The sequence below is a fragment of the Trichomycterus rosablanca genome, chromosome 12, assembly GCF_030014385.1.
Source record: "Trichomycterus rosablanca isolate fTriRos1 chromosome 12, fTriRos1.hap1, whole genome shotgun sequence".
Taxonomy (NCBI): Eukaryota; Metazoa; Chordata; class Actinopteri; order Siluriformes; family Trichomycteridae; genus Trichomycterus; species Trichomycterus rosablanca.
In genome coordinates this window covers 36,566,102-36,586,769 of record NC_085999.1, presented here as the reverse complement: position 1 = coordinate 36,586,769, position 20,668 = coordinate 36,566,102, and the positions used below count along the sequence as shown (strand labels likewise).

Here is a 20,668-nt window from a genome sequence, read left to right as displayed (position 1 = left end):
GGAGATGTCCATATACTTTTGACCATATAGTACTTATCTACTTAATTAAAAACTAAGTACAGTCCAAGTTCCATCCGTTACTCACATTTGAAAATGTGATTAAAAACTACTTCTGATGTGCTTTAATCCATCCAGATAATGATTCCAGCAGCTTCCAAGTCCATGTCAATGTTAAGCTTGCTTGACTCGGGCCAGTGACACATACTGTATATTCCAGCAGCTATTGATTCCTGGCAGACCTGGTCGTTTGATGGTTCCTTGCTTACATGTAGCCATTCTGACAATTTTTCTTTCAGCAGAAGTTGACAGTTTGGGATTTTCCTTCTGACCCTGGGAGAAGACCACTGTTCCATGTACTACAGCAATGACAAAAAACTTCTGCTTTGGGTCTTTGTCCTGCTGGAAGGACGATGATAAAGTCAAAGCTTTCTGACAGTGGACTCTTCATTGCACCATAAAGGCACCCAGTGCCAGAGGCAGCAAAGCAACCCCAAAACATCAATGAACCTCTAACGTGTTTTATCGTAGGAACCACATTTTTTTGTTTGAGGGCCTCATTTTGCTTTTGGTAAACAATACAATGATGTGCTGAAGTTCTATGTTGATTTAACTGTCCACAGGACGTTCAGCTAGAAGATAGTGGCTTTCTCAGGTAACTCCAGTCTGGCTTTTATGTCTCTAGTAAAGTGTATATAAACGTTTGACCTCCATTGCAGCATTTTATCATCATTATTGTTTCTGTATTACCGTAAATAAGGTCTCTATTCTTTCCACTCCAACTTCCAACCTCTTCTGACGCAGAATCTCGGACCAGTGCAGCACTATTGTCAATACTGGGACCAGTACACCAAGTTCCATCACTACGCCCTTCTTTAGTTAACACAGCACACACAGAAACATCCACAGTCATGGTGGAAAAATGAATCCAGGACTGCAGGTTATAAAAACATCATCTTCAGGGCTGAAGGAGAGGAAAGCACCACCTGAAACGATCCAACACTGAGCAAACGTTTTATTTCAACATCCATCCAGCGCAAGTGTCCTCAGTCCGCCGAACACCCGTCTCTACGGTGTTGAAGTGATGTTCTGTAGCTTCCACTGGTCCAACGCCAACACAAATACTCGGTCTGAAACCAATCTGAAAATAACGTCATGTAATAATAGTTCACTGCAGCTTCGGAAAATGTCATCATCGTCCAGATAAATAATCCGCAAGAGACACCTGGGGTTTTTTTTTTTATTGGAACGGCAGAACCGCGGGCGCCGGGTTTGTTTTCCACTCCTTGTTGAGCAGCTGTAAATTTCAATTCTTTCCATTTTTTGAGGGATGTAGTTGTAAAATCTACTAAGGTCAAATAAGGTTAAACAGGTCAACAAACATGTAGATTAATGTTATGACCATAATGTTAAGTCCTAATGTTCTATTTATGATGTTATTGACACAATCTGGTGGTAACTATGAGATCCAATATACACCGATCAGCCATAACATTAAAACCACCTCAATGTTTCTACACTCACTGTCCATTTTATCAGCTCCACTTACCATATAGAAGCACTTTGTAGTTCTACAATTATTGACTGTAGTCCATCTGTTTCTCTACATGCTTTTTAACCTGCTTTCACCCTGTTCTTCAATGGTCAGGACCCCCACAGGACCACCACAGAGCAGGTATTATTTAGGTGGTGGATCATTCTCAGCACTGCAGTGACACTGACATGGTGGTGGTGTGTTAGTGTGTGTTGTGCTGGTATGAGTGGTTCAGACACAGCAGCGCTGCTGGAGTTTTTAAACACCGTGTCCACTCACTGTCCACTCTATTAGACACTCCTACCTAGTTGTTCCACCTTGTAGATGTAAAGTCAGAGACGATCGCTCATCTATTCCTGCTGTTTGAGTTGATCATCTTCTAGACCTTCATCAGTGGTCACAGGACGCTGCCCACTGGGTGCTGTTGGCTGGATGTTTTGGTTGGTGGACTATTCTCAGTCCAGCAGTGACAGTGAGGTGTTTAAAAATTCCATCAGCGCTGCTGTGTCTTATCCACTCATGTCTTATCCACTCATCCACCACCATGTCATTATAACTGCAGCACTGAGAATGATCCACCACCTAAATAATACCTGCCATTGAAGAACAGCATGAAAGGGGGCTAACAAAGCATGCAGAGAAACAGATGGACTACAGTCAGTAATTGTAGAGCTACAAAGTGCTTCTATATGGTAAGTGGAGCTGATAAAATGGACAGTGAGTGTAGAAACAAGGAGGTGGTTTTAATGTTATGGCTGATCGGTGTATATTGTTTATGCAGTTGCGTTATGCTTCCTCTCTACTGGTGCTGACCCCCGCCATGTGTGCAGTAGCTGACTGCATCTTTTTACCTTCACGAGGCGAGTTCATATGCAGGTCAGGTTTGTGTACGGAGAGCCACACCCTGATCGCAATATTCCTCGTCTTTGTGCAGAGGTCATAATTGCATCAGTTATGAGGTCCCTATCCGGCTCCCAACCTGGATGAACAACAGCCAATCAAGTTTCGAACCGATGAGTTCTAGTTGCTAGCATGTTTTACCGCTGCACCACCTGAGCGGCTTAGATCCAATATTTGGAATTTCACAAAGTCAGGTGAACCCTACAGTGCAAAGTTTCCTTTTCCTGATGTGTCATGTATTTTAGAATAATGACACCTCAAAAATCCTGCCCTTATTGTTCCACAATGGTTGAATGAACACAAGAAAGAAATCAAGAACTAAAATGATTTTAAAGGACAGACATGACTGAATAATAAAAGCTCTGTGTATTAAATAAATGGACATAATAAAACAATACACAATAGAAAAACAAGGCAACATAGAGCAGTGTTAAAATAAATCAAAGATCTGACGCTAGTCTACAATGTGCATAGTTCTCATATTAAAAGTGCTTTGGACACATTCCGGACACATTCCTGATCCTGTTAGTAGTCGTCGTGTTACTGAATATAAAGAGTCTTTGTTCTTGGCCCCGATGATGCACATTCTTCAGGTTACCACAACATCACAATCTCAGTTTGTTTTCATGAACTCATGTTTTCTGCATCATCACACACGTGGACCTTCACATTCACAGGTCTCCAGGAGGCACGTCAGGCTTTCACATCCCCATCTAACATGCCTGATTCAACTCATCAGCTAATCAGCTTTAGTTTTTACAGAAAGTCCATTAGAAGACAAACACAACATTCTCTAGACCTTCCAAAACGTCTAGAGCAGCGGTACTCTGTCTTACCAACAGTTAATCGTCTCATATCACCCCCAGGTGGAAGCAGTGTCTCGTTGCAGTGGAAAATGCTAATTTGTGAGCAGTATAGTTATTCTACTTTAAATCCTCCCACCCTCGCCGGTTTGTGAAATTATATCTTATATGAAACCGGTCCGTGGTGCAAAAAAGGTTTGGGATCGCTGGTCTAAACAATATCACAATTGGTGCATAGTTTGGTGCTGAATTTGAAGGCAAGTCACTGTTCTAGATTCATATTAAATAAGTCAGATTGAAGTCAGTGTTATACCTGCCAAGATTTAACAGGATATGTTCTGAACTACCAGTCAGAAAAACCTGTATTTGTCAGTCCATGTTTTAGAGCAGTGTTTGGCAATCTAATTTCTTCTCAATATTCTAAAGTCTCAATTCCCAGGTTAGTGTTCTAAAACCTTATAATCAGTGCCCAAGTTCTCTGATTGCTGGGTCACTGTTCCATTTAAAAAGAAAAATACTGACGCCGTTCAGGTGGCGTAGCAGTAAAACACAGGAGAGTGCGTGTGCTAGTTCTCTCTCCTCAATCGGGGCGGGGCTCAGCACCAGTGGAGAGGAAGCATAACGCAAACGGGTAAAAAATTGGACGTGCTAAAATCGGGAGAAAAAGGGAGAAAATGCATAAAATACTGACTATATACTGTATCTGTTAAGTGTTATAAGAAGGGAAAGCCAAAATTTGACAAACCAGTGGGCCCGAGCACTAATGGATCATGTTCTGGAAACCCAACAAGACAATCCTCATGAGATATGCTCCAGCAGAATCAGTGTTCTAGATTTGCTTGCAGTAAAATAAAAGCATTGTTTGTTCTTGGAGAGATCCACTGATCTAGATTTACTAGCCAAGAAATCAGTGTTCTAGATTATTCACAGAGATGATTTTGTGTTCTCTATTTACCAGTGAGGAAAATCTCAATCACACGTCAGTGTTCTAGAAAAAATTCGCTGCTTTCTAGATTCCCTGGATGAGACGTGTTCTATGTCATGAAATGTTCTAGAGCGTTCACAGGTGAGTAGTTCAGTGGCATTTTTCTGAAGCGTAAACATTGTACATTGGGCTGTAAGTCAGTCACGTTTTAGAACACCGACAATATGATCCAGATACAAAATTCTCCATAGGAATCCATTGTTCTAGAGTATCCTGCTAAAGAGTGAAGAATTTAAAAAACCTCAGTCAACAGTCTTACTCTCCATCATCAGTCAGTGTTCGAAATTGGAAGAGTAAGTCTTTTAAATTAGCCAACAAGTGTCTAGATTTTAAAGTAGGTGGTTTGATCTGGAACTCAATCTAGACAGTCCACAAGATGAAATGAAGATTAATCTCATTTAAATTCTAGATTTTTCATTATGTGGGTCAGTATTGTGTCATTGAGTTCTTCATGTGCTGTGTAAGTGTAGCACAGCATGATAAAAGCTTCAGAATCTTAAAGTTCTAAAAGGATCTAAAATCTTACACGTGAGACAATCTAGGACTTAAACTAGATTAAAATCTGGAATTCCATTAAGAGACCCCAAAATTTTTTAGCAAGAAAGCACTTTGCTTCTCTTATAGACAAGCCAGTTTCTTATATTAATATTAAGTAATCTAGAGCTGTAACAAAAATAAACTTCTAGATGTTCAGTCAGTCCCTCAGTTTGATAAACGTTTGCTCCAAACTTTCAAACTTTTCTCCAACAGGTAAGTCAATCTACAGCTCACGCTGAGAGTCGTCCAGATCCCTGCAGGAGCACGGGTGAACTAGACCTCTCCGCAGGTGAACTGCGTTCTGAAAACAACAACACATTTCATGTTCTTGGGTGTTTGATTAATAAGTCGTCTTGGACAGAACCCAAGGTTCATGAGGTTTGTCCTGGAAGAGTCGGTGATTCTGTCCTTTATTTCCAAATCAGTTCAAACTGGAACAGGCCAAGAATAATAAAGTAGTAGGCTGTGTTTATACTTGTTGTTCAGTTCTCTTGGTTCGGACCAACCAAGAAACATTATTGCATTTTAGTCCTGGTTTGCTTAGCATTCCCACAATCACAAATGACGCCCGTTTGACATATTTTGTGGGCCAGTTGTCATGTGACAGACCTCTTTATAATGCAATGCACTGAGAATGTTTATTATTACTCCTTTTCCACAGTGGATCTGGCTCCGTTCTGGTTCGCGAATTTGATTTTAAACCGGTTCCGCGTGTTTCCACCGAAATAAAGAGGTTCCAGACAGCAAACTAGCGTTCTAATCTGGCACCACAGAATACTCGGTTTACGTCATCTGTGGGCGTGTCACAGTGTAAAGGTTTGGGTGCTTTTACATGAGACATTATAACATTACATATAATTTAAACCACTTTCATCTTTTAAAGTTCACCTGATTAAATTTTGAGTCAGTTTGTTGCTGATATTTTGAAAGAGATGTGTGATATGACGTGGTAAAAGGGACCAGGACAGAACAAAAAACACTTAATGTGAAAAATAAAGCGTAACCTGGCGTGTTGTACTAAAACAACGACCAATGAATTTTGGCAGTACAGAGCTCTTATAACCAGTACAGAGCACTTATAACCAGTACAAAGCTCTTATAACCAGTACAGAGACACTTATAACCAGTAAAGAGCACTTATTATAACCAGTACAGAGCACTTATAATCAGTACAGAGCACTTATAACCAGTACAGAGCTCTTATAATCAGTACAGAGCACTTATAACCAGTACAGAGCTCTTATAACCAGTACAGAGCACGTATAACCAGTACAGAGCACTTATAACCAGTACAGAGCACTTATAACCAGTACAGAGCTCTTATAACCAGTACAGAGCTCTTATAATCAGTACAGAGCACTTATAACCAGTACAGAGCTCTTATAACCAGTACAGAGCACTTATAACCAGTACAGAGCACTTATAACCAGTACAGAGCGCTTATAACCAGTACAGAGCACTTATAACCAGTACAGAGCTCTTATAACCAGTAATAACGGAGAGAATTTTAGTGTTTCTGTATCGTACTTTAGTAAATTAAGCCACGTTACGCTTTATTTAGGTGAAGCTTTTTCGACTCTCCCGAGAGGCGGATTCAGAACCCCGAGCTGCAGAACCACCACACGTGAAGTAAATCCAGCTAAACACAGATACATGTGGAGCTTTTAGACTGGATTTGATGGTTATTTCACACAGATGGATGTTCATGTCGTGGAACTTAAGTGATGTGTTATCGCTCAAGCCGAGCGCTGAGTAAATCGGCTATTTGCGCCGAGAGTCGCGGTGAGAGCGAAGCACAAAACACTTCTCACGTCATTGAACTAAAGAAAACAACAACCGCGACAAACACGTCTACGTCTTCTTATCATCAACAGTTGAGCGATGCTTTTTGCATAAAAACGAACATCTGTAACAACAGCACAAATCCCCACAGATAATCTACACGCTCTGCCATCATGTAACTACTCTTTACTTACGTTGTGTAACGCCCACCGTTGATGACGCAGACTTGGTTCCCAAAAACTGGTGGAAACGCTGGTTGGTTCTCTACAAAACACCAAGGTTCTAAGAAACCTGAACAGAACCGGTTCAAGAACCAGAGTTCTTTTGGTGGAAAAGCACTATTTGTGTGCTTGTGTATTGAACACGTTTTGTCTCTTTGGGGTTTCCACAATCAGTGAAATAGTGTGAGGGATGACCTCTCTCTGTATTCTGTGTTATGCCTTAAAACAGTCAGTAAAGTCCAGCTAAAGTCCAGCCAATTTCCTGTAACTGTATCAGTACACTTTATTTCTTACTTAATGAGTTCAGTGAGCCCTAATGCTGGGCACTTATTAGGGTCGTGTATACCTGCTGGCATTTTAACCAACTGGAAACACAGCTAGAAGTGGTGAAATGAATAAAGGAATCAAAACCGCATCTCTTCCGCTGCTCTTTTTTATTATTTGCTATTTTATTTATGCATTTTCTCCCTTTTTCTCCCAATTAAGCATAGCTAATTCATCTTGTCTGAGCAGGGAGAGCCACGCACTGATCTCCGTGCTCCTCTACTTTCTGTACAGGCGCCTCAGGCTACTAATCAGGGTCCTTGCACAGCGTCAAAGACCTACCCACTTTCAGTCCGGTCTTTTCCCACACGGCAGACTTCAATGAATGATTTTGTCTGCTGCAGACATTGCCAATTATGTCCACTTGAGGGTGCACAGCTGACAGGTAGCAGAGCTGAGAGTCGAACTTGGGGAGTTCAGAATCCCAGCTCTGGTGTGCTAGCGGATTATCCTGCTGCGCCATCTGGGCGCCACTCCGCTGCTCATTTACCTTTATAATAATAATTGTTCTCTATGCACTCTCCTCTCATGGTGTGTTTAGTGTCGCACTTTGTGGCATCATGTTCTGTGTTTGGTTTGTCTTGCGTTCACACCTAAAACGAATCGCACCAGAATTAGCTTGGAAACAGACAGACACCCCCCTGCTCATGACCTCTCGGTCCGCTTATTTGGCGTCCACACTTACAGTAATGAACCGAACTAACGGAGCAATCGCACCAGGGTTTGTTTGAATCAAACCAAAGCTGACAAGTATAAACACAACCCCAGATTGTCTCCTGACTTTAGTGACAGAGGCTGAGCTCCTTCCGTACGGAGCACTTTTTGCACTGGACGACGCAGCACCAGTGGAACCTGCACAGGCAGTTCTCCTCCATAACCACAACCTCGTCCCGATATCCTCTCTCGCAGCACAGCAGGTCACACCCGCTCACGTCCATTGCCGTGCTGTTGCAGGTTCTCCCTCGCGTTCCCGGAGAACCCGTCTTTCTGTTCGGTAGGCAGAAGTCGGGTGACTCGGCCGAGTAGATCAGGTCCTGTTTATCCGGAGCTTTGATGTTCTGACCCACGGGAATCAGCGTCTTTCCGTCGTTGCCCCCCATCACCTTGGAGGCACCGTTGAAGCGCTCTAGGAGACGGTCGCCCACTTCACGGAACCTGGACATCTTCTTCCAGCAGGTCCTGAGCGTGCAGGAACCGGACAGCCCGTGGCATTTGCATTCAGTCCTCATGTAGTTCTTCACTGCCTGTGGTTTGGAGCACATACACAGAGATCGGAATGATAAAAAACAACGCCAGTCAGAAGGAATTTGCCCTGCTCTACCCTCTTCAGCTCCTAGTAGCCTCCAGCTAGTCATGAGCTTAAAGAACCTGACAGCGCAGATCAATACTGAATGTTCCCCTGGTAATTAAACCTCCATTAATGCCAAGTCAACATTTTTATCTGCTTAAAGATGCTTTTACTGCACATCTAAAAAATATCATGACATAATTATCATTAAAAAAAGCCCAAATCCGCTGCACATCTCTACATGCCTTCTCCACACCCACCTGTTTATCTGGTCCTGTGATTAAAAATATGGCCAAAAGTATGTGGACACTTGTATTTACGATTAAGTTCAGGTGTTTCAAACGCATCGTGATCAACCAGATCATATCACTGGTGTGACACTAGTCTGGAAGATCTGTTCGTACCTGGTGTGATATGGTCTGGTCTGGTAGGTTCGGTATGAGGTGACTGGTGCATTGATTCCTGTCTGGTGTGATATAGAGTTCTGATCATTGGATTGGTATAGACTAGTCTGGAAGGATTTGATCTGGTGCAGATAACATGGTATAATGAATTGATGAGCCAAAACATTAGGACCACCAGCCTAATACGCAGCCAGACACAGCTCCAGACATCTGAGTACTTTGGTATCTGGTAGCAAAACATTACCAGCAGGTCCTTTAACTTTTTTATGTTGTGAAGTGGATCTTCCAACTGTGCATTCTGGTGCACACGTGCCTGGCCATCCTCATGATTCCTAAAAACAATGGTATTTGTCTGACCAGCTGACCATGTTTCATTGCTTTAATGTGCGTGGTTTGGTGTGTTCTCGTGTTTTGGTGTAATGGTTAAGGTCTCTGATGTGGTTGTGAATGGTTTGGAGTGTTCTCGTCTGGTGGGTCTGCTCTTGTATGCTGTGATATGATGTTTTGGGTCTCTTCAGTGTAGCTGTGCATGGTTTGGTGTGTTTTGGTGTAATGTGTGAGGTTTCCGACGCAGTTGTGCATGGTTTGGTGTGTTCTTGTCTGGTAGGTTTGGTCTGCTACACCGATCAGCCATAACATTAAAACCACCTCCTTGTTTCTACACTCACTGTCTATTTTATAAGCTCCACTTACCATATAGAAGCACTTTGTAGTTATACAATTACTGACTGTAGTCCATCTGTTTCTATACATACTTTTTTAACCTGCTTTCATGCTGTTCTTCAATGGTCAGGACCCCCACAGGACCACCACAGAACAGGTATTATTTAGGTGGTGGATCATTCTCAGCACTGCAGTGACACTGACATGGTGGTGGTGTGTTAGTGTGTGTTGTGCTGGTATGAGTGGATCAGACACAGCAGTGCTGCTGGAGTTTTTAAATACCGTGTCCACTCACTGTCCACTCTATTAGACACTCCTACCTAGTTGGTCCACCTTGTAGATGTAAAGTCAGAGACGATCGCTCATCTATTGCTGCTGTTTGAGTTTGTCATCTTCTAGACCTTCATCAGTGGTCACAGGACGCTGCCCATCAGGAGCTGTTGGCTGGATATTTTTGGTTGGTGGACTATTCTCAGTCCAGCAGTGACAGTGAGGTGTTCAAAAACTCCATCAGCGCTGCTGTGTCTGATCCACTCATACCAGCACAACACACACTAACACACCACCACCATGTCAGTGTCACTGCAGTACTGAGAATGATGTACCACCTAAATAATACCTGCTCTGTGGGGGTCCTGACCATTGAAGAACAACATGAAAGGGGGCTAACAAAGCATGCAGAGAAACAGATGGACTACAGTCAGTAATTGTAGAACTACAAAGTGCTTCTATATGGTAAGTGGAGCTGATAAAATGGACAGTGAGTGTAGAAACAAGGAGGTGATTGGTGTATGCTCTGGTATAATGTTTGGCGTCTCTTCAGTGTAGCTGTACATGGTCTGGTGTGTTTTGGTGTAGTGTGTGAGGTCTCTGATGCGGTTGTGCATGGTTTGGTGTGTTTTGGTGTAGTGTGTGAGGTCTCTGATGCGGTTGTGCATGGTTTGGTGTGTTTTGGTGTAATGTTTGAGGTCTGTTCTTGTCTAACAGATCTGATATAATGTTTTGGGTCTCTTCAGTGTAGCTGTGCATGGACACGCCTGGTAGGTCTATGATTATTATTTTTTCTTTATACAGTTTATGTAATCTGAAGTGGATGTGGTGTTTTGGTTTGTGTGTTGTCGGTTCTTTTGGCGTGTCCATCACTGAGCTTTAATGTTGGCGCTGAAACACATGAGCAGGTGAATATATAAACACACACACACACACACACACACACTCGGAGAGCGCCAGCTTGTCTCTATGGCTCGGTGGGAACTGAATGTGTGTTTAGACAGACATCACATCTGATATTTCTCTTCACACTTACCCAACACATCATCAGATTTCTTTCTCTAACTATAAACATCTGACACACAATCTGATCTTTAACTCTGATTGTCATCATCACACACTGAGCTCGTGTAAACACACACCTGTACCATCGACCAGTAGATACACACACATTCTGACTCTGCTCGGCATGTGAAAGGAATGCTGCTGATGGACTCGGTTTATTAGATTTAGGATCAGGACCTGGACCGGGCCTCTCAGGAACATCAGTTTTCTTAATGTTAAACACTCTGGTGTTGCTTTTAAACTTCTGTCAAACAGGGGGGCAGGTTTTCATCCTCCACTGTGTATTATTCATTTTCATTTTAGTTTTTTTTTTCCATTACAAAATAAAACATTATTTAATATAATATGATAAAAACAAAAAAATATAAATAGTTTCATACTAATAAAAACAACAACAATATAACAATAATAATAATAATAATAACAATAATAATAAAAACAACAACAATATAATAATAATAATAATAATAATAATTACTACTGCTACTACTAATAATAATATTTATAATTACAACTACTAAAAATAATAATAATTAATATTTAAAATTTAAATAATAATAATAATAATTACTAATGCACCTAATATTGTAATATTCATTACTAGTTTTAAAATAATACCATAATAAACAAATAAAATAATAAAATACTACTACCACTACTAATAATAATGAATTATGAATAACTATAACTAATAAAAATAATAATAATAACAGCAACAATAATACAAAAAATAATTATAATAAATAATAATAATAATAATATTACTATAATAATAATAATAATAATAATACTAATGCTACTACTACTACTACTAATAATATTATTATTATAATATTATTTATAGCAATTACTAGTACTAAAATTATAGTAAAAAATAATAGTAGTAGCAATAATAATAATAATAATAATAATAATAGTAATAATAATAATAATAATAGTCATATTAATAATAAAAATAATAATAATAATAATATAGTAATAACAATAATACTCATTAATTTTAAAAATAATAATAATAATAATGATTATAATAAAAATATTCATATTAATAATATTAATAATACAAAAAGAATAATAATTACAATAATAATAATAATAATAATAATAATAATAAAAATATTTTTAATAATAATAATAATAAGAAGAAAAATAAATGTACCAGTCGTCCCGCCTCGTTGTTGTGCAGGTCAATGAGCGTGCGGATGTCGCTCTTTCCTTTCCGGCGTTTTGCATCCATAAACTGTTTGGACTTTTCATAGCCGAACTCGACGTCATCGCCGCAGCCACCCCACTCCCAGGCCCCGCCCCCGTCCCATGAGCCATCACCAATAGGGGGCGCTTCATTCAAGCGAGGGGGCGGAGACTCACAGCCACACTGCAACAGCTCCCCCATGCTGCAGGCCTGGGTTACTGCATACGTCACTCCAGCAGCCGTGATGGCGTAGACGAACGCCGTCTCCCGGATATCTGTCACACACACACACACGCACACACACACACACACACACATTACCTCTAGCTGTGTGTTTGTGTTTTCTGTTTGTGTGTGGATCCAGTCTGGTCTGATGCTGGTCCAGCGTCGTTCTGGTGTGTTCTGGTAGATTTAGACCAGTTCGGTTTGGTGTGTTTAGACTGGTCTACTCAGAAATGATGGAGTGAACCGGGCACACTACTGGTCTGGTGTTTTCTGGTATGGATGAGCTTGTTCTGGTCTAATTTGAACCACTGGTTTGGTTTGATTGGCGGCATGGTGGCGCAGTGGGTAGTGCTGCCACCTAATAGCAAGAAGGGCCTGGGTTCAATTCGCCAACTGGGCAGCCAGGGTCCTTTCTGTGTGGAGTTTGCATGTTCTCCTTTTGTATTATTACTATCAGGTTTCTTTTGGATGCTCCGGTTACCTCTCATAAGTCCAAAGACATGCAGTCAGGTGCATTGGAGCTACTAAAAAGTGTGTGTGTGTGTGTGTGTGTATGTGTGTGTGTGTGTCTGCCTGCCCTGTGATGAACTGGCAACCTGTCCAGGGTGTTTCCTGCCTTTTGCCCAATAGATTGGACCCACCGCAACCCTGACCAGGATCAAGTGATGTAAAAAAAGACAAATGAATGACGTCATCGCGGCAGCCACCCTACTCCCACGCCCCGCCCCAATTCCATGACCCATCACCAACAGGAGGTGCTTCATTCAGGTGAGGGGGTGGAGCCTAACAGCCACACTGCAACAGCTCCCCCATGCCAATAGATCGGACCCACCGCGACCCTGACCAGAATCAAGTGGTTGTTTGGTCTAGTGAATAGAACAAAATTCTATTTTGTTTTATTATGAACCATGAAGCCAAAAGTATGAGGACCCCAGACCATTAGCTTGTTGGACCTTCTATTTTAAAACCATGGGCATTAATATAGAGCCTGTCCTGCCCTTTGCAGCTATAACAGTCTTTACTCTGCTGTGAAAGCTTGTAACAAGAATATTAGGTACAGCGGCTGGACAGAAAGGCCTGGCTCACAACCAGCATTCCGATTCATCTTACAGATGTTCAGTGGGGTTATACGTGGATCTCTGTGCAGACCACTGGAGGTCCTGTATAGCAAACTTATGAAACCATTTCTGACAGTCATCCTGGAACGTGAAGGTTCCTTCCCTAAACTGTTGCCACAAAGTCCTCCAGTGTAACCTGCCGTTTTAAACCATCATTTTCTCCTCGTTTAACCTCCTTTTTCTTGAAGACAGAAATTCCACCCGATCATGTGTTGAGACATGTCGAGCGGAGGGAGGAACCAGAGCCAGAAGTTTCTGCAAGAATTAGCAAATAGTTTTAATGCTCAATCTCTGAGTTAATGGAGCATAATGATGGTGAGCTGCTGACGGCTGGAGGACCACCTCACAGGTTTATCCTTTTCAAATTGTGCCTGCATAGGAACACACACGTACACACACACACACACACACACACACACACACACACACACACACACACACACCCTTCTGTCTACCTACTTAAAACCACGGGTGTACAAAATAATGGAAATGGGAAACAATATATTAATTTGATATATACACTGATCAGCCATAACATTAAAACCACCTCCTTGTTTCTACACTCACTGTCCATTTTATCAGCTCCACTTACCATATAGAAGCACTTTGTAGTTCTACAATTACTGACTGACTGTAGTCCATCTGTTTCTCTGCATACTTTTTTAACCTCCTTTTGGATGATTCTCAGCACTGCAGTGACACTGACATGGTGGTGGTGTGTTAGTGTGTATTGTGCTGGTATGAGCAGAAGTTTTTAAATACCGTGTCCACTCACTGTCCACTCTATTAGACACTCCTACCTAGTTGGTCCACCTTGTAGATGTAAAGTCAGAGACGATCGCTCATCTATTGCTGCTGTTTGAGTTGGTCATCTTCTAGACCAGGGGTTTTCAACCTGTGGGGGGGCGCGAGTACTTGTCTGGGGGGGCGCGAGTGGCTGACTGGGAAGGGGGGGGGGGGGGGGGGGGCGTGGCATTACGAGATTACTATTATCATGAACCGGTGGCACACGAGATTGAGCCGTGCTTCATCAAGGGAAGGGGGGCGTGGCGGAAGCAGCGCTTGACATACGCGACTGAGTGCTGTTTCACCAAGGGGAGGGGGGGGCGTGGTGTGAGGGGGGCGCAAGTTGCGCTTCGCACATGAAGGGGGCGCATGCCTAAAAAGGTTGAAAACCCCTAATCTAGACCTTCATCAGTGGTCACAGGATGCCGCCCACAGGGCGCTGTTGGCTGGATGTTTTTGGTTGGTGGACTATTTTCAGTCCAGCAGTGACAGTGCGGTGTTTAAAAACTCCAGCAGCGCTGCTGTGTCTGATCCACTCATACCAGCACCATGTCAGTGTCACTGCAGTGCTGAGAATGATCCACCACCCAAATAATACCTGCTCTGTGGTGGTCCTGTGGGGGTCCTGACCATTGAAACAAAGCATGCAGAGAAACAGATGGACTTTAGTCAGTAATTGTAGAACTACAAAGTGCTTCTATCATGATTGGATATAAATATCCTACACTAAATCCACCAATATCAGTGCCCAGCCATACAAATGTACTTTTAACTGAATGGGCACAAATTCACACAGAAATACTCCAAAGTCTTGTGCAAAGCCTTTTCAGGAGAGTGGTTGTTGTTCTAGCTGAGAAGATCACGTCAGGTCACTCTATTTTAATACCATTTATTTTGGAATGGGATGCCCAACAAATTCATGGTCAGGTGTTCAAATACTTTTGACCATACAGTGTAAGTGAAAGTTGAAGTAATCCTTTACATTTCCAGCATCAGTACTCAGCGAGTTATAACGTTGAGGAGAACCGAAGCGTATTCAGCATCAGCGTTCACCAGTTTACAGCCCGTGATGTTTGGCCCTCGGGCCCAGGCAGCGTCGGTAATGTTTGGCGTGTTTGTATAGGGTAAGAAAACAGCTGGCGATTGTTTGCGCACCCTTCACGCACCCCGTACTCTCCGTAAGAGGAAGTCAACCTGCCTCGGCAGAGCCGCCGGGGCTCCTGATGGCCACGTCTTCCCGTAATTACACTCAATGTTTCAAAACAGAGGTGCACTTAAAGCCTCGACTATAGACACGCAGGAATTTATGATTAATTTCCATTCGGAGCGGCAGTCAGTCAGTCTCGCGCCGCGGGGAGTCGAGTTGCAACTCCGTGTGGCAACACGTCCACCCACTGGAGGCCAAAATCATCAATCCAGCTTCAGATCTGGCATGTGACACGTCTGACTCTGAACGCCGAGGCTGAATGAAGCAGGAACGATAAATAAAGGGAAAAATATTCAATAATGTTAATTTACTGGCCTTCCATCCTTTTAAACTCAGACGGAGAGTATGAGGTCAGATATTCTGCCCCCTGCTGGTCGTACTATAGGTCAGGAGTCACAGTCAAAGATACAGATACTTCCTCAAGTACTAAGCTTTCAATTTTGTGGAAAGAGTTTAGGGAAGGGCCTTTCTTGTTCCAGCATGGTGGTGCACAATCCAAGATCCATTAAGACATAGTATAGAAAGGACGTGACCTCAATAAACCTTATTAAAGACCTTAAAGATGAATTGGAACATCAACACTACCCTCCAAAATCTTCTAGAAAGCCTCACAAGAGGAGTGGAGCCTGTTATAGCCACAGGGGAAGGGGGGTCATATAGTTTTGGCCATTTAGTGTCCTTCAAGGTCACTTCAGTTCATCTTACAAAATAAAGGATCCAGAGTTGGAATCCCCAGTGGTGCTATCAGCCTGTCAGGTGTCTCCATACAGACATGATTAGCTATAACTGAAGGGGGAATTGTGGGCATCACACTGATTACTATGGTCCTGCTTTGTGCCCAGTGGTTCCGGGCAATCCGAACACACCGTGACCCTGACCAGGTGGTAAAACATCTTGGTAAGGGTCGCGAAACACTGGGCGCAAGGCAGGAACACCCTGAACTGGGCACCAGTGCATCACATGCCTTCAAACACCCCCCTTCACCCCCAAGACATAGCCAATCATGTCTGTTTAGAAACCCAGACGGCCGATAGCACAGCTGAGATTCAAACCTGGATCTGAGCAGTGGTGATCTAGTATAATAAATCACTGCACCATCCGAGCGTCTCTGATTGTTATAATACCCTCCTCTTCAGAATAAAGGGTCGTCAGAGTGCATGATGGGTGCATGAAGTCCCATTATGTTCCCCAATATCTTTTTTGGGTAAATTTTTTTCCCCTTTTCACCCAATCCAGTTGTGACCAGTTGGAGCTCATTTCTCTCTTTTGTCAGTGCCGACTCTGCCACCAGCAATCAAGGCAGGCTGGGTATATTGCTGCTCACACCTCCTCCGACCTGCGCGCAGCCCTTAGCGGAACCATTTCTCACCCATGCACTCTGCACAGGTGCCTCTCTTTCTGCCAATCATGGTCCTTACACAGCGTTTGAAGACCCCACCCACATAGTCCGGTCATCTCGCCCTAGCAGAAACATGTCTGCTGCAGGCACTGCCAATTATGCCCGCTAGATGGCGCCCAGCCAACTGGTGGCAATGCCGAGTTTCGTGCTAGTGGAATATCCCGCTGCTCCACCTGGGTGCCTGAATAGTTGATTTTCTGTAGTGAATCTTCTGAGCATGTCTTGTTTTTGGACTGTAATTAATAAGGACTCTTCTGGTTCAGTTCGGTGGGTGGCAAGGTGGCTTGGTGGGTAGCACTGTCGCCTTACAGCAAGAAGGTCCTGGGTTCGATCCCCAAGCAGGGCGGTCCAGGCCCTTTCTGTGTGGAGTTTGCATGTTCCCCCCCTGTCTGCGTGGGTTTTCTTCCGGGAGCTCCGATTTCCAGGGCGTTACTGTGTGCCTTGCGCCCATTGAAAAGCTGGGATAGCCTGCAGTCAGTCCATCGCAGGGCAGACATACACACACACCCATTCACCTATAGGGCAATTCAGTGTCTCCAATTAACCTGACTGCATGTTTTTGGACTGTTGGAGGAAACCGGAGCTCCCAGAAGAAACCCACGCAGACACGGGGAGAACATGCAAACTCCACATAGAAAGGACCCGGACCACTTTGCCTGGGGATCGAACCCAGGACCTTCTTGCTGTGAGGCGACAGTGCTACCCACTGAGCCACCGTGCACCGTCAATTAGATGAAATTCTAAATATTTTAGGTGATCTGGACGGTAAGTGGATGTCTGTTCCTCTTTTAACCTGAAGGTCTGGATCCAGGAATTTCCTTTTATCTTTTTGATCATTTTTCTTTGTTTGCGTGCTGGTGGGTGTCCGTGTTATTTCAGTTGTTTCACCAGCCTTCCACTGACCAGGTTTTTTTTTTTTACCTCTACATTCCTGAGCTCATCCAAAAATAATGAGCCACTCTCAGTGGAGAAGCTCTGAGACGTTTACACAACAGGAGATAATCAGATCCACCTCAGCACCACAACAGGAAGAACAATGTCAGCTTCTGTGAGGAGGATAATCACACAGATGAGCTCGCCGCGCTGGGTTCATTAGCTTCTTCAAAGGGCCGAGGACACTCGGTCGGCGGTTACGCCGGAGTTCTTACGGTGGGTGAGTTTGGCAGAAGCGGGACATGATCACTGAAGTGATCACTGATGAACACGTGTCTTCTACATAAGAGCTTTGGTTCTTCTCTCATCATAGCAGGGTCAGATCAGATTCAAGTGTACAGTGTATCACAAAAGTGAGTACACCCCTCACATTTCTGCAGATATTTAAGTATATCTTTTCATGGGACAACACTGACAAAATGACACTTTGACACAATGAAAAGTAGTCTGTGTGCAGCTTATATAACAGTGTAAATGTATTCTTCCCTCAAAATAACTTAATATACAGCCATTAATGTCTAAACCACCGGCAACAAAAGTGAGTACACCCCTAAGAGACTACACCCCTAAATGTCCAAATTGAGCACTGCTTGTCATTTTCCCTCCAAAATGTCATGTGATTTGTTAGTGTTACTAGGTCTCAGGTGTGCATAGGGAGCAGGTGTGTTCAATTTAGTAGTACAGCTCTCACACTCTCTCATACTGGTCACTGAAAGTTCCAACATGGCACCTCATGGCAAAGAACTCTCTGAGGATCTTAAAAGACGAATTGTTGCGCTACATGAAGATGGCCAAGGCTACAAGAAGATTGCCAACACCCTGAAACTGAGCTGCAGCACAGTGGCCAAGATCATCCAGCGTTTTAAAAGAGCAGGGTCCACTCAGAACAGACCTCGCGTTGGTCGTCCAAAGAAGCTGAGTGCACGTGCTCAGCGTCACCTCCAACTGCTGTCTTTGAAAGATAGGCGCAGGAGTGCTGTCAGCATTGCTGCAGAGATTGAAAAGGTGGGGGGTCAGCCTGTCAGTGCTCAGACCATACGCCGCACACTACATCAAATTGGTCTGCATGGCTGTCACCCCAGAATGAAGCCTCTTCTGAAGTCTCTACACAAGAAAGCCCGCAAACAGTTTGCTGAAGACATGTCAACAAAGGACATGGATTACTGGAACCATGTCCTATGGTCTGATGAGACCAAGATTAATTTGTTTGGTTCAGATGGTCTCAAGCATGTGTGGCGGCAATCAGGTGAGGAGTACAAAGATAAGTGTGTCATGCCTACAGTCAAGCATGGTGGTGGGAATGCCATGGTCTGGGGCTGCATGAGTGCAGCAGGTGTTGGGGAGTTACATTTCATTGAGGGACACATGAACTCCAATATGTACTGTGAAATACTGGAGCAGAGCATGAACCCGTCCCTCCGGAAACTGGGTCGCAGGGCAGTGTTCCAGCATGATAATGACCCCAAACACACCTCTAAGACGACCACTGCTTTATTGAAGAGGCTGAGGGTAAAGGTGATGGACTGGCCAAGCATGTCTCCAGACCTAAACCCAATAGAACATCTTTGGGGCATCCTCAAGCGGAAGGTGGAGGAGCGCAAAGTCTCGAATATCCGCCAGCTCCGTGATGTCGTCATGGAGGAGTGGAAAAGCATTCCAGTGGCAACCTGTGAAGCTCTGGTAAACTCCATGCCCAGGAGAGTTAAGGCAGTTCTGGGAAATAATGGTGGCCACACAAAATATTGTTACTTCAGGAACTTTCACTAAGGGGTGTACTCACTTTTGTTGCCGGTGGTTTAGACATTAATGGCTGTATATTGAGTTATTTTGAGGGAAGAATACATTTACACTGTTATATAAGCTGCACACAGACTACTTTTCATTGTGTCAAAGTGTCATTTTGTCAGTGTTGTTCCATGAAAAGATATACTTAAATATCTGCAGAAATGTGAGGGGTGTACTCACTTTTGTGATACACTGTACCTAGGTCCAGGTCATTAGACCAAGGGTCAAAGGTCTGGAGTCATGCTCCAGCTGAGATGTAGCCTCTGCTCAAAACTGAAAGCCATTGAGAAGAGAAGGGAACTCATGGGCAAAAGTATCGGGACACCATTTCTAATTGTTGAATTAATGTGTTTCAATTACAACAATTACTAACAGCTGCAGTAAATCAATTATATAAAGGACATTATTTGCTTCTAACTATGCAGCAACAGTTTAGGGAAGGCCCTTTCCCTGTTCCTCATTACTGCACAAAGAAAGCTCTATAAAAACATGCAGAAAATCTTTAAAGAAACTCCAGTGTCATTCACAGAGCCCTGACCTCAATCCCACTCTACAGCTTTGGTATGAATTGGAATTTCAACTAAGGCTTTCTTGACCAACACCAGTATGCCCAGCCATACAAATGCTGTCATATTTTGACTGAATGGGCACAAATTCCCATATACATTCTTTAAATTCATGTGAGAAGCCTTCTCAGAAGAGTGGCTGTTGTTATACACCAATTGTTTTTTTTTGTTTTGTTTTTTATGGGACATCCAATAAGCTCACGGTGTCCAAATACTTTTGGTGTCTATCTGAAGGGGGTATTGTGGGGGTCACACTGATTACTGTGTTACTGCTTTGCGCCCAGTCATTACTGACAATCCGGACCCAGCAAAACACTTGGCGCAAGGCAGGAACACCCTGAACCGGGCGCCAATGCATCGCATGGCTTCAAACACCCCCCTTCACCCCCAAGACATAGTCAATCATGTCTGTTTAGAAACACAGACGGCTGATAGCACAGCTGAGATTAAAACCTGGATCTGAGCGGTGGTGATCTAGTATAATACACCACTGCACTACCTACTTTTTGAATGGGACGTCTAATTAGCTCATGGTCAGGTGTCCAAATACTTTTGGCCATATGTTGTATGAATGTCCCTTTAATTATAGCACTTTTTGCACCCGTTTCTTTTCTACGACTGAATGACTGGAACACTACTTATTTGTCCTGGATGTTTACTGCTCAATCAAAAAAAAATACTATA

The 20,668-nt window shown here is 43.2% G+C and overlaps 1 protein-coding gene across 1 annotated transcript in view; it reads right to left on the bottom strand.

Annotated features, from left to right (window-relative positions):
• Window positions 1-7,865: 7,865 nt before the first annotated feature.
• wnt6b (wingless-type MMTV integration site family, member 6b) overlaps window positions 7,866-20,668 on the bottom strand; it is a 27,862-nt gene continuing 15,059 nt past the window's right edge. Inside the window, exons 3-4 of the mRNA XM_063005773.1 lie at window positions 11,933-12,240; window positions 7,866-8,327 (exon numbers count right to left, since the gene is read on the bottom strand). Coding sequence (XP_062861843.1) covers window positions 7,866-8,327; window positions 11,933-12,240 — 770 coding nt within the window. The remainder of the gene's footprint in view (window positions 8,328-11,932; window positions 12,241-20,668) is intronic.